Source organism: Prosopis cineraria, unplaced genomic scaffold (assembly GCF_029017545.1).
Source record: "Prosopis cineraria cultivar Desert tree isolate PC_DT_omini unplaced genomic scaffold, ASM2901754v1 PC12, whole genome shotgun sequence".
Taxonomy (NCBI): Eukaryota; Viridiplantae; Streptophyta; class Magnoliopsida; order Fabales; family Fabaceae; genus Prosopis; species Prosopis cineraria.
The window spans coordinates 16770746-16784976 of record NW_026555343.1 but is presented as its reverse complement, the minus strand read 5'-3'; the positions used below and the strand labels follow the sequence as shown (position 1 = coordinate 16784976).

At 35.3% G+C, this 14231-nt stretch overlaps 1 protein-coding gene across 4 annotated transcripts; it reads right to left on the bottom strand.

The window, feature by feature from the left end:
• Positions 1-1096: 1096 nt before the first annotated feature.
• Positions 1097-12609, bottom strand: LOC129288170 (uncharacterized). 4 transcript variants are annotated; one of them, XR_008587941.1, is made up of 5 exons: positions 12119-12608; positions 3841-3999; positions 3299-3407; positions 1704-1835; positions 1460-1615 (listed from the first exon to the last, which is right to left on the bottom strand). XR_008587941.1 is itself a non-coding variant. In XM_054924595.1 (5 exons), exons 1-5 carry the CDS (start codon positions 12455-12457, stop codon positions 1576-1578), a joined length of 705 nt encoding a protein of 234 aa, XP_054780570.1. In that variant the 5' UTR covers positions 12458-12609; the 3' UTR covers positions 1460-1575. The 4 variants fall into 4 exon arrangements, 3 of the variants coding, with proteins under 3 accessions (XP_054780568.1, XP_054780569.1, XP_054780570.1); XM_054924595.1 differs by having other exon boundaries at positions 1778-1835; positions 12119-12609; XM_054924593.1 differs by lacking the exon at positions 1704-1835 and having other exon boundaries at positions 1097-1615.
• Positions 12610-14231: the final 1622 nt, after the last annotated feature.

Genomic DNA, 14231 nt, shown 5'->3' with positions numbered 1-14231 from the left:
TGTGTAAACCGTTCCCTCCTTCATTCAAATGGCATGGGGAAGATCATACTCAAGGACCTGGATTTATCACATATAAACACCCAAACTTTCTCATTATACTAATAAAGCTCCATGGATTTTTGTTAGACCTAACTCACCAAGGATAGATAACCCAACAAATAGAAATTTAAATTGTAGTTATAAATTTATCAACCCATGAAATTTTGGTTTGGAATAGGTTGATCTCGAAACTCACCTTGGAGAAAATTTGATTATGTGTTGTGAAAATATAAGCATTGTCTTGTGAAATATTAGATATTTAATTGTGAATTTAAGAATACTTATTATAATTTACTTGTGAAAGTGCTCACCGAAAAGAAATGTATTATGTATTTTAAAAACATGAATGTTGTTTTGTCAATATTGAATGTTGAGTTGTGAATTTAGAAAATTTTTACTTGGTGATTTATATGTTACGAAAGTGTGAGCTTGCTGAGAATAAAAGGATTTTGTTGTGAAAACATGAAATTTGTCTTGTTGACATTGGATGTTTATTTGTGAGTTTAGAAATTCTTTACTTAATTTACATGTTAATTATGAAATGCTCGCTCAAAAGAACTGAACTTTGCGCTGTAAAAACATTGATGTTGTCGTGTTAATTCTGGACGTTTTGCTGTAAATTCTGAAAATTGGATTCATGCAAGTTCTATACCCATTTTGGCATCAACGAACCTCATTTCTGAGAGGATTGGAGAATGTCAATCTTGTAATGGAGCCAAGAAAATATTATGGTGTATTATTTTTATAACACATTCTAGTGTGGTCTGCAAAATTTACAATAAAAAATTCATGTTTAACAAGCAGGTGTTCTATTTTTAACATGCATTCGTTTAGTATATCTTGTTCTGACATGATCTGCAGAAGAAACATTCATAGTTTTACAAGTCAAACTTCAATTTTTATAGGGATATGTAAGGTTTTTGGCAAGTGTATATGCGGGTGCCTCGTGAAATTGCAATATTTTCAAACAAAATTCTCACCCAAATAAAAGGTCTGGCTCAGATGTGTTTCCTCGACGCGGCAAAACCTTCTGTGGTAGGGGGAAAAAAAATACAAATACAGATCCAAATCCAAGGAGGGTAATCCTGTTTCAGCTTACAGCAGCATAGAATAGAGTAATTTTACATTTGCAACAAATGCAGCAATCAATTAACAAAGTTTATGCTTAACTCACTGTGAACAAAACAGGAAAATATTGCCGTATCGCGTGTTATGATTTCCTAGTTTGACTATGTAAGTGAAGTAGAAGATCATGTGAATTAAGGCTAATACTGTTATGTTTTACAAATCCGCATCAACAGTGAAGAAGACATTACCCACATAAATGAAGCAAGGCTCCAGTCCCAACCTATGCTTCGTAATTATCATGGTTTGCTGACGTGGATGGTTTAATCACTTGGGAGAATATAACTCACGCCGGTTTGACCAGAACGAGTAAGCACTTCGAACTCTCCAGTAGTAAAACATTGACCTTCCTTGAAAATAGGTCGTTTAAGTTCTACATATGCACAATAGTCTACTTCATACACCGTGGCATTATTTAAGAAAGCAGAAACAGCCACTCCAACTCCTTCCCCTGCACAGGCGCCAATAATTTACAATTCAAATTGGAACTCTTCAAGAAAAAGGCAGCTTATCTAGACAACTGATTAGCAAGTTCCAACCCGAATTTGCTTGTTTGAACAGTGACAATCTAACGGGAGTGGCATTAAGATGGATGACAAAGTCTGTGTCTCACCACTTCTTCCTAGTGAAATAAAGTCCGTTGTTGCTATTGCTGTAGTGACAATCTATCCCTGCGTAATTTGATCAAAAATCAATTTACCTACTTGTGATAGAAATGTATTATTTAGGCCACTACGGTTTATTTTGATAAGAAGTCAGTCAATAATAATTTAAAGTGAGATTAAAAGATCAAATTATACCTCAAGTAAAAAAATTTAGATATTTCAAAACTATTATTCAACATAATGAGGGAATTGATGGGGATACTGCATATAGGATATAAGCTAGATGGTTTAATCAAAAAAAAACCTAAAGGAATTATTTGTAATCGAAAGGCACCTGATAAACTTGAAAGGGAAATTTTATTGAACTACTAAAAGACTAGCTATGTTACGTGGTATTGAATGTTGGGGTTTAAAGGAACAGTAAGAGCATAAAGTTGGAATAGTATGCATAGATGAGAATATTAGGGAGGATGTGTAGGTATGCACGAAAAGATAAAATTGAAAACAAGCATGTACTAGAAAAAGTGAACATGGCATCTATTAAGGTGAAAATAGTAAAAAAAATCGTTTGATATTGATTTAGATATGTACAAATAAGGCCGTGGGACCCATAAAGAGAAAGGAACAGACTATTTTAAGCCCTATGAAGAGAGGTAGAGGAAGACTAAAAATAACACTAAAGAAAGTTGTTTAATCAGACCTCTTAATTAACGATACTCCTAAAAATTTAGTTAATGATAAAAACAATAGCATCATGGAATTCATGTAGCCGATCCCATCTAATGAAATAAAGCTTGTTGTTGTATGGTTTATTTAAACACCCTTTGATATTTGGATCTAATTTTAACAGATATAATGGTATGTACGACAAATTGAAGAACAGTTAAATTGCCAGGCATATTCACTTATACATTGAATAAATTCAGTCTTATGAAGCCATGTAGATGATATTTGGAAACACGGTATTAGCATAGTCCTAGTTTTAGTGTCAGAACATTATAAAAATGTTTGCAATGGACTTTTAACACCAAAACTGTCAATTTTTATTTAAGAATCACATGACTATTTTCTTGAAGAGGCAAGCATACTCGCTCATGACCATAATATATGTTATTATTAACTAATTCATAATTTGCAAAAAAATGTTAACTTAATCCTCATTTTTCTAAAAATGTCTACATCTTTCCATTTATACCCTTAAATTTTTCTAGTAACACGTGCATGGTCTTTAAATACAAAGTATTTGAATAAATAAAAAAAACAAGGGTATAAATGAGGGGGAAAAAAATAAAATTGACCCAATACTCTATGCTTTGGACCAATAAGTGTTTCTAGAAAGCGACTTATATTGTGGTCTAAATTTAATGCCAAAGCCAATGGGAGAGAAAATTATAATTCACCCTTCTTGTTTTACTAAAATCTTTCCCATTGTAAATTCTGTAATGAAGGGGAAAAGATAAGAAATTTGTTCATTATGAAAAGGTGCCTTTGCCATAAGTTAAAATAGACAAAAGAAATTAAAACCTTACCACGCGTGACAAGCAGCAAATTCTCAGTAGGATAATTATCCGCAAGGTCCTTAAGTACTTGCTTATATCTAGCCCTTGTATCCAAAAATGGCTCTTCCCATTTGGGCAACTGGTGTTTATCAGGCAAAAATTACATCAGTCACGATTGAAATGTGCATTTACCAAAAATAAGTATCTATCAATAAATTCTGAGTTGAAAAATATTAGATCCTATTTGGTTGCTAGAAATAATAGGAATGAAATGAATTGAAAAAAATCCAAATAAAAATAAACTGAATCACCTTTTTCCCTCATGATAAACACAACAAAATTCAATATTATATACAATAAATATGAGAATCCTCATATTCTCCAAAAATATCATGAATCATGACTCTCAATCGACCAATCCCATGCACTAAATTACCCTTCTCTCTTATGAATATAATTCACCTATTCCCCCCTACATTTTGATCATCCTATTTTTTATTTTTATTTTTTCAATCCATTCCATTTCATTTCTTTCTAGCAACCAAACAGGACCTTAAGTCCTCTGGCTATACCTCTTTATACACCCTTTTTGCATTCTTATCCACTGTCCCAGCTGGGAGCATTGCTTCACGCTCTGTGACATCAAAACCCCAATTTCCATCTTTAGGAGCCAATGCAAGATTGATGGCTTCTCTGCTCATCATCTCACACAATCCAAGTTCAACAGAGACCTACAGTTGGTCAAGGCCAACAATGAAAGAGATGATTTTAGCACCGCAATTCTACCAGCAATCATTACTCGCATCACAAGTATATAAAACAAAGTTACTGAGCTAGAATGACGATATCAAATCTCTCCAATTTTACATATAAATCACACCCATTTTCTATCATGAAGCCAAGTCTGAAATGTTACCTGAATATGTACAAGTATTACATATAGATAAATCAAAGTAATTTATAAGAACGCAAGAATCAATCAGAGGTAAATCTGTGTATCAGCACCAATCTAATCAGAATCCGAGTTTCATCTAATTAATTATCTCTTATAATTCAGCAATGACTGCATGAACCATCCTTGAAAGCCAGAAAACCAGTTCACTGCACTGCGGAGAACTGAAATTTAGACTCGTGTGCTGAAGTAGTTAGTCGAAACAGAAATCACTTCACTGCAGAATTCATAAAGTTATAACTTTGTGAACTTTTTTTAAGGGCATTGTTTGTGAGGGGGGAAAAAGTGTGAACCAGAAATCATAAATGTCTTCCTTGATCAAATTACAACATAGAAATAAAACTAAGGGTTCATTGAAACTCTCTCCAAAAATAGTAGTAAATACATAATTGCAATACAATTGTCAGAATTCAGATAAAAACTCAAATATCAGAATATGGCAGAGCATAATTCCCAGCAGATCATATGTAAATTACTTTTAATAGGTATGAAACAAAAGGAAACAGTCAACAATGAAGGACTAAAAACTGTGATCGCAACACCCAAAAGCCAACAAACCACCACCGAAAGGGACATAAAAGAAATTACACACTCTCAGTGTATCTATAGTTTAATTTCAATGTTTTAGACAATTTTGATCTCAAATTTCAGAAAACTAAGGCTAAGTCTGAAATTTCTTTCAGTAAGTAACTTCAACGTATCTTAAAAGAAAATCGCATCCAAGGATAAGTGAAGAAAGTAATTCACAGGTAAGGACGAATAACAAGCCACCATTCGAGAAAAAAAAGTCCGTGTTCCCATTTTAACAACAATCCATTCTTTATTGGTCATTGTTTGCGAATAACTTTCTTCACAGGTTTTTGGATGCAATTTTCCTTATCTTATAACCCTAGTGTTAGATTTCAGCGCATGGTAAATACCACAAAACACTTTTGTTACAAAAGCCACTACCACTACTTTGTTACCGGGGCTTCTGGAAGCAAGTTCAGAAACGCTTGCACTTGTAAATATCCTATTTCAATATTCAAAGAGAAAATTCCTTAACAATGGTACACCAAAAGACCAATGTCTAATAGCAAGAAAGAACATTGACATAGATTTTTGAATACGACATAAACAACACTACAAAACAAAACATTAATCAAGTACTTTAGCAGTTCCCCCAACCGGGCGCTCCCCCCCCCCCAAAAAAAAAAAAAAAGTCAATTCAATCTAAGGATGATCTTATCAAGGTAGCCTGCAAAAAGGATCTCTTCTAATATAAATGTATATTAAATGCTGTTCCTCAAACTTTAAGGTTGTGTTTGGTATCTTGAAAAGATTTTTAAGCAATAGGGTGGGAGCACATTGGATGATTGGAATGGAATGAAAATGAATGCAGAAAGATAACGTTTGGTATGCATGAAAGAGGGGAGTGAATGTTTACTCAATGGTGCAACAGCAATGGAAGAGGATTGAAAATAAACAAAGTGAAAAAAGACTGAAATGATCTTCTACACACACACACAGACACACAAAATGCAGAAACTCATTGGGTTTTGGAACTTTACATGGGTTTTCCTAGTAATAGTAGCATTCCCTCAAATTTCGAGGGAATGATTTTATGGTTTCGGCCTTTCAGGCTCCCGTAAGAATAAGAGAGAATATTATTCTTGCATTCCAAACACACTTAAATTAATTCCATTGACTTTAGTTGGATTAAACTCATAAATTAGTTACCTAAATTTTGCAACTTTGCACCTCTTGATAAGAGAGAAAGAGAGGAGAGAAGAAAGGAGGAAGAAAGAGACTATTCCATTGATAAATGATCAAAGAGGCAGGGCACAGCACATATGCCCTAAACCTAAACACGTGTAAGGTCCTACACTATCAATACTTTTCTAAAATTCAGCAACAGATAAAGAGGCAGTAATAAAATCATGCATAAAGATAAGAAAGCCCTTAAATAAAGCAGTAACATATAACAATACTCCCTCCCTAAAAAACATCCTTGTCCACAACGATGGAAGTAGTAGTAGGTGCATGAATATTGAAGTGAGGAAATTGTTGTTTGATGGCTGAAAGATCTTCCCATGTGGCATCTTCGGGCTAAGAAAACTTCCAACAAATAAGAACTTGAGTGATGGGCAAGTTATGATGCTAAATAATCTTCCGGCCCAAAATTTCATTTGGTTCTAGCATAAATTGGCCATGATCATCAACTGATGGTAGGGTAGAATGAAAAGTAACATCAAGATGAACAAACTTTTTTAACAAAGAAACATGAAACTCTGGATGCACCCAGGTGTGAGGTGGCAAGTCCATCTCATAAGCAACAGATCCAATGCACTTCAGCACTTTGAAGGGCCGAAAATAACAAGCAGCTAGCTTACGCAAGGAAGAATTATTCAACAAATTCTTCTAAAAGGGATGTAATTTGAGGAAAACCATATCCCCCACATTGAAATGCCGGTCGAAACGGTGCTTGTTAGCTTGTTGCACCATTTGATGTTGAGCCTTCAACAAGTGTTGCTTCAATAGTTGCAAGGTGAGCTCTCGAGCGATGCAAGTTCTATCAACCATCTCATTGGACGAGTCACTCGCGATATAAGGCAAATGATTGGGAGGAGTTACACCATAAATTGTCTCAAAAGGAGTCATCCCAATCAAGGAATGATAGGTGGTGTTATACCACAATTCAGCTAGTGGGAGCCACTTAACCTATTGTTTTAGGAAATCACCAGTCACGCAACGGAGATAACACTCCAAGCAATGATTAAGCACTTCTATTTGGCCATCTGTTTGAGGATAGTAGACGGAAGAAAAGTGCAATTTGACTCCATATAATCTAGAAAGTTCCTTCCAAAATTTGCCACAAAAGATTGGATCACAGTCCAAAACAATGGATTTGGGAAAACCATGCAACTTGACAACATTATCCACAAATACACTAGCAACATCCACAGCAGTAAAAGGATGCTTCAAGGCCATAAAATGGGCAGCCTTAGATAGGCAGTCAACAACCACAAGAATAGTGGTTTTAGAGTAAGACTTACGAAGGCCACTAATAAAGTCCATAGAGAGTTCAAACCAGACGTGATCAGGGATAGGTGATGGTTGGAGAAGCCCTGGGGAGGCGCCCAACTCAAGTTTAAAGTGTTGACAAGTGGTGCATTGCCGCACATAGTTGCGGACATCTCTCTCCATTCCTTTCCAATAAAAGAAAGAAGCTAATCGTTTGTAAGTGGGATTCATACCAGAATGACCACCAATAGCATCAGCATGAAAAAATTGAAGTAAATCTTCTCTGACTCCACGATCAGCCCCTACTACAAGTTTACCCTTCCTTTTCAATAAATGGTGCTGCCATGTATACTTAGAATTGGACAAGGGGTCATGTTCGAGACTCTTAATTAGTTGTTGTAATTGATCATCAAGGAGCCAAGAGTCACGTACTTTGTCATATAGGGGAGAAATAGGTGTAGAAATAGCCAAACAATTCCCAATAGAGCGTCAAGAAAGAGCATCAACTGTTGTATTGTCGCAACCCTTGTGGTAGATGATGTCATAGTCGAGTCCCCAAAGCTTATAAAGCCATTTACACTGCTCTTGGCTTAAATCCCACTGTTCTAATAAATGTTTCAAGCGCAAGTGGTCTGTTTTGATAATGAATTTTGGCCCCCAAAGATAACAACGTCATTGCTTGACAGCAAAAACAATAGCTAGCAACTCATGTTTATAAGCAGATAATTGGTGCTTGCGAGTTGAAAGGGACTTGCTAGCAAAAGCCAAGGGGTGACCCTTTTGAGATAGAATTGCTCCCAAACCATATCCTAAAGCATAAGTTTCAATCACAAAAGTTTCATTAAAGTCGGGAAGGACAAGCACTAAGGGAGAGATCATAGCACTCTTGAGGGATTCAAAGGCTACCTGAGCTTGAGGAGACCACACGAAACATTCATTCTTCTTCAATAATCCAGCAAGGGGGATACTAGTAGAACCATATCCCTTCACAAAACGTCGGTAATACCTTGTGAGACCAAGAAATCTGCATAATTCCTTGACCGAAGAAGGAATAGGCCAAGAGGCTATGGCTTCCAGTTTCTTCGGATCTGCCTGAACGCCATGAACAATGATGACATGGCCAAAATAATCTATATGGTTTGCTGCAAAAGTGCCCTTAGAGGCCTTAGCAAACAATTGATGGTGCCGTAACGGTAATAACGTTGCTATCAGATGATCTAAGTGAGCTGCCCAATGTTTACTGTAAACCAAAATATCATCAAAAAAGACTAAAATAAACTTTCGCAAGAAGGGTCAAAAAACTGAGTTCATATGACCCTGAAAAGTAGCAGGAGCATTAGTAAGGCCAAATGGCATAACCATAAATTCGTACAAGCCATCATGAGTATGGAAAGCTATCTTGTCAATGTCCACTTGATTCATTCGAATCTGATGATAACTGGCACGCAAATCCAATTTAGAGAAAAATTGAGCTCCAGTAAGCTCATCCAAAAGTTCCTCTATAATTGGAATTGGAAATTTATTCTTGACAGTAGCCTCATTCAACCTTCGATAATCAACACAAAAACGCCACGCACCATCTTTTTTCTATACTAAAACAACTGGAGCAGCGAAGGAACTATGGCTTTCTCTAATAATCCCATTGTCAAGCATCTGTTGTACTTGCTTCTCAATTTCAAATTTCTAAATAGGTCTATACCAATAAGGCTTGCAAGAAATCGGATGATTCACTTTGAGGGAAATAGTGTGATCAAAAACACGTGATGAGGGTAGAATGGAAGGCTCAGCAAACACATCCAGAAATGAGTTTAAAATAGCTTTCAACTCAAGCTGCCGATTGGCAGAAAGAGATGAGTTCTGGGAAGATTGTACCTGAAGTTGAAGAGGAGCATGAATGAGGTAGAGAGTATCCGTTGGTAACCAAGGACCATCTGAAATGGGTGGGTGAACAATAAGGTCTGGTATCTTGCACCCTATGCCGTGAAATTCAATGAGGTTCCCATCTTTGTAAAATTCAAACAAATTTTCAGTCATATCCATAGTAAATCGGCCCAATGACTTGAGCCATTGTGCCCCTAAAATCATGTCATACGCCCCAATATTCATTATTAAGAAATCAAAAGAGAAGACAGAGTCGCCAATTTCCCACTCTAAATTGGGGCAATACTGTGTAACTAAAAGCTGGCGAGTGTCTGCTACAGTAATACGAACTCCTTGCTTTTTTTGAACAGGTAATCGGAGTCTCTTAGCCAACTTCGAATCAAGCACGTTATGAGTGCTGCCAGTGTCAATCAGAATAATGACCTGTTGACGCTTAACCCGTCCAAGCAGACATAGGGTCGAAACCCCTTCTCGACCTTCCATAGCATTAATAGTGCCCGTGGGTTCTTCATCAGTTACTTCTTCTTTGACATCTTCAAAAATGCCGAGCTTATCATCCACAAGCAGAGCATAGAGTTGCGAATCTCAACACTTATGACCATTGCTATAACGCTCACCACACTAATAGCAGAGGCCCTTGGCCTGCATTCGTCCATGTCCTGTTTAGAGAGGGTCCTTTGGGGCTTGGAAGAGGCCGAAGATACCGAGTTTGCTGGAGGAGATGGTTCAAGCTTTCTCCAATAATGGGCCAAGGGACGAAGTGGGTTTAGAAGGGAAGTCTGACTTGGGACTCGAACTGCCAGCATAGGAAACCCGAGAAGGATTAGCGGCCTGGAACATGGACAAAGAGTGATAACGATGCGATGAAGACATGAAAACAAGGGCATGATCGTGAATGGCCTGAATCGCGGCAAGAGTTTCATTGCAGTAGCTAAGGAAGATGGTTTAAAGCTGAGAACGCTCTGTTGAATGTCACTCCTCAATCCACCAATGAAGCAGTTCATCGCAGCATCATCCGATAAGTCTACTTCTGTCAATAACTCATCAAACTTCTCCTCATATTCATCAATTGATTCACCCATCTGAAGTTTCTTAATGGCAATCATTGAGTTGTCATCCTTAATATCCCCAAATTTGGCCTCCATTTCTTTGAAGTAGTCATCTCAAGAAATGTTCGATAGTTGTCTCTGTCTCACAAGAGAGATGCCAATACAATGCACGTTTCTCCAGGTGAATGCTTAGAAGCCTAATGCGATGTTGAAGAGGAGTTTCATCAACAGCAAAAAATTGACGACATCGGTAAGCCCATCCTCTAAAGTCAGTACGGTCAAACTTAGGAAATGCAACTCTATTGTGTTTGGTCGAAACTGAATATGGGGAAGGAGGTGTAGGAAGCAGGCCTTGGAATGAGCCAAATTGTGGTGGAGGGGTGGAAATGGGTGGTGGGGGTGCTGAAGCTGAAGATGAAGGTGTGGCAAGACGTGAGAATGGTGTTTAAGGCAAAGTTGGAAGTGGAATGATGACGGGTTGGAATGGTGGTGACATAGTAGGACGTTGGGCAGGGCCAATAAGAGGGTTGGAGGGCTCACCAATCTCAAAGGTAAGTGGCTGAGGAAGTTGAGCTGCCATGGTTGAAAGTTTAGCAGACATATCTGCTAAATGATCGGAAAATTTGCCAAGCGTCTGTTTCATTTCTGAGATATTGTCTGTGTTCTGTCGCACTAACATAGATTGCATTTCCAAGTAGTGTTCCAAATCACTAAGCCTTTCAGTGGAGGATCGCATCTCCGGCGGAGCCATGGCCGGAGAAATGGCTCTGATGCCAAATGATAAGAGAGAAAGAGAGGAGACAAGAAAGGAGGAAGAAAGAGACTATTTCATTGATAAATGATCAAAGAGGCAGGGCACAGCACATATACCCTAAACCTAAACACGTGTAAGGTCCTACACTGTCAATACTTTTCTAACATTCAGCAACAGATAAAGAGGCAGTAATAAAATCATGCATAAAGACAAGAAAGCCCTCAAATAAAGCAGTAACACATAACACCTCTAGTCTCGATATTTGTATCCTCTAAATTATATTAAAAATATTTGAAGACAAAAGTTTATTAGATATGTAATATTTTAAAAATGGAGATAATGATCACTTGAGAAAGCTCGATTACCTCGAATATAGACAGACGCACAACCCACTAGTCCCCAAAGTCTTCAGAGAGTGCAGAGATAATGGAGCAAAAGAAAATGTATCGTATCGTATGTTTGCGGTTATCGATTGATCGACTTATAAGGATCAGATCAGTAACTGCTTTATTAAATAATTAAATAATTGATTTCATTATCTCTGACTCAATCAGTTAAGAAATAGGGAATAATTGACAGCTATTGGATTGTGGGTTGAGCATCTGTCCATTAAGCTCACTTGTGTGGTTCACCTATCACGATCCACACAATCCACACAAGATCACAAAGATCAATCTTTTTTGGCTTATTAATCAATGTTAATTCACAAATGAATAAATATTCCAACAAATAAGATATTAGAGCATATTTACATAAGATAACAAATAAACATGTCCAATATAATTAAAAAAAATGACAATCAACCTTCTTATATTAATACAATTTTAGTTTTAGTATAATTATTATTTTAAAAATTTTAAATTATTATTTGCTAAAAAATTATTAATTTTTAAATTAAATTATCCCCCACAGAATCCTGGCACCGCCACCTCTAAGTCCTTTAAGTTTAACTCACGGTGGCTAAAAAAAAAAAAAACCAAAAACTAAAAAACTTCAATCATAACTTTGCCTACAAGCATCTAAAATCATATTTTATTTTCATCCCCAGATTATCAAAAATAAAAAATAAAAAATAAAAAAGGAAGAAAGACGGTATGACAAGTTGACTTGATAAGTTATATGTTTGTCATCTTCCAAAATTTAAACGTGCAATCCAAATTAATAACCAAAGCTATAATACAATTTAAGCCACAAAAAAAAAATCCATAGACCTTGACTTTAGAAGAATCGATAGTTACATCATCACCGGTCAGGATGCTGGGATCGTCGTGAAGGATGCAGAGAGAAGAAACGACCTCGGAAGCCGTCTGGACGCAGCGGAGGAAGGGGGAGACGAAGACGCGATAGATCGGATACCCGAGAAAGCGGCGGAACTTCCGACCCGTAACGAAAGCCCGAATCTGGCCATCAAGGATGAGGGGCGGATCCCAAGGCCGGGCTGCGTTGGTCACCCAGGAAGGATCGAAGTTATCGATGCGATCGCCGTGCCTCATTACGACGACGTTTTGGTAGAAATCAGGAAGCTTGTTGTGGGCTCCCTTGGAACCCATTTTCACGGAATGTACAGAGCAGAAGAAAGAGAATGGAAGTGTGAGGTTATTGAACAATGAGGTCGGGTCGGGTCGGTCGGGCGGACGAGAAAGGGAGGGATCCTTGCTGAAGGCTTCGTTTTTCTTTTTCGTTTAGCCGGACCTTGCGGCGTGTTTGACTTAATGGGAGGGGAGAAGATGGAAAAGTAATGTTTTTATATTACCTTATTCAATTTTATTGGAAAAAAGTGAAAGAGTTTTTAATAATTATTTATTTAATTTATAAGGAGAGATTATGATTATGTTATCATTATATCTTCATACAAATTTTTTTTTAACTTTTTATCATATAAATTAATTTAATGTGTATAATTATTTAGAAAAAAGCATCTTATTAATTTTTTTAGCTTTTTTTAACGTATGCTTGGATGGGTGACACTTTTATCAACAATTATATAAAAGAAATTAACACCTTGTGTAAAAACTTTCATAAAAAATATTATATCTGTTGGCCATTGAAAATAAATTTGTTTTCTTATGTCATAGAATAACACATCAGAAAAAGCTTTCAATAAAGATCAAATGATTTTAATACTAATTTATAAAAATAAAGGACTTAAATTGAATTAAAATTTATTATAAAAAAATAAAATTACCTCTTATTTGTATGTATATACTTTTTTAACAACAAATCTTTATTAAAAAAAATGTCTTATTTTTATTTTAACAATTATTAATTCTATTATTAATAACTTCAAAAAAATTAACTTGATAGTGGAGATGAATAAGTGTTGTGATTTAATAAATAAATTTTAATTTAAAAAAATAAGCTCTATTTTCATTTTAATAATAATCAATTTCTTTTTTAACAACTTCAACAAATTAACTTGGTAGGAGAGATTAATAAGTATTGTGATTTGGTAAACAAGTCACCATTTAAAAAAAAAATATGTCTCATTTCCATTCCAACAATAATTCATTGATTCATGAACAACTACAAAATATTGACTTGGTAAAAAGAAATTGTTCTATTCTGATAAAAAAATCTTGATTCGAACAAAAGTAAGTCTTTTTTTTCATTTTAGTAATAAGCAATTCTCCAATTACAACAAATATACATCATGAATAATTTTATCTTTCATAAAAAAATTTAATTATATTTAAATTTTTTAATCCTACATAGTAATATTAGAATCACTTAATTATGTTTAATAATCTTTGATTGTGATTTTTCCTTTTTTTTTTCTTTTGACAGTCCCAAATTCAAAAAATTTATTGCGTGAAAAATGAAAAGCTCACGAGACCCAATAGTTAATTAAGGAAAAAGTAATTATTTAACTCTTGTAATTTTGATTCCATCCTAATTGATTTGTCAAATTTTACCTCATTGCAACTTATTTTCATAGTTTTAATTCAATTAAGGCTTAATTTCTCAATTTATTTTTTTTTTTTGGTCACGAACTCGGTCTTTCAATTTTTACTTAATGCAAGTTAATCCTCAGAGTTTTATTAATTTAAAATATTAATGTTTTAATAAATAATTTTAGCCCTTATAATATAGGGACTCATATTTTAAATAATTAAAATAATAATAACTGATTTACACTTAGTAAAAATTTAGGGATTGAGTTTCAAGACTATAAAAACTAAGCAGTGAATTAAAATTTAAAGATTGAATTTCAACTTAATTAAAATTATAAAATTAAGTAATTAATTTTAGTATTTTACCATTAATTAATTGTGACGGAGATCCACTTGAGTTTTTTTTTTTTTTAACAAAACAAATTCATTTCCC

Coding starts and splice junctions, on each gene's coding strand:
- LOC129288170 (XM_054924593.1), bottom strand. CDS start 12,457: ATGGGTTCCAAGGGAGCCCACAACAAGCTTCCTGATTTCTACCAAAAC. Junction 4,000..12,118: donor TCGATTCTTCTAAAGTCAAG/GTCTATGGATTT, acceptor GACCAACTGTAG/GTCTCTGTTGAACTTGGATT. Junction 3,408..3,840: donor CAAAAAGGGTGTATAAAGAG/GTATAGCCAGAG, acceptor GATAAACACCAG/TTGCCCAAATGGGAAGAGCC.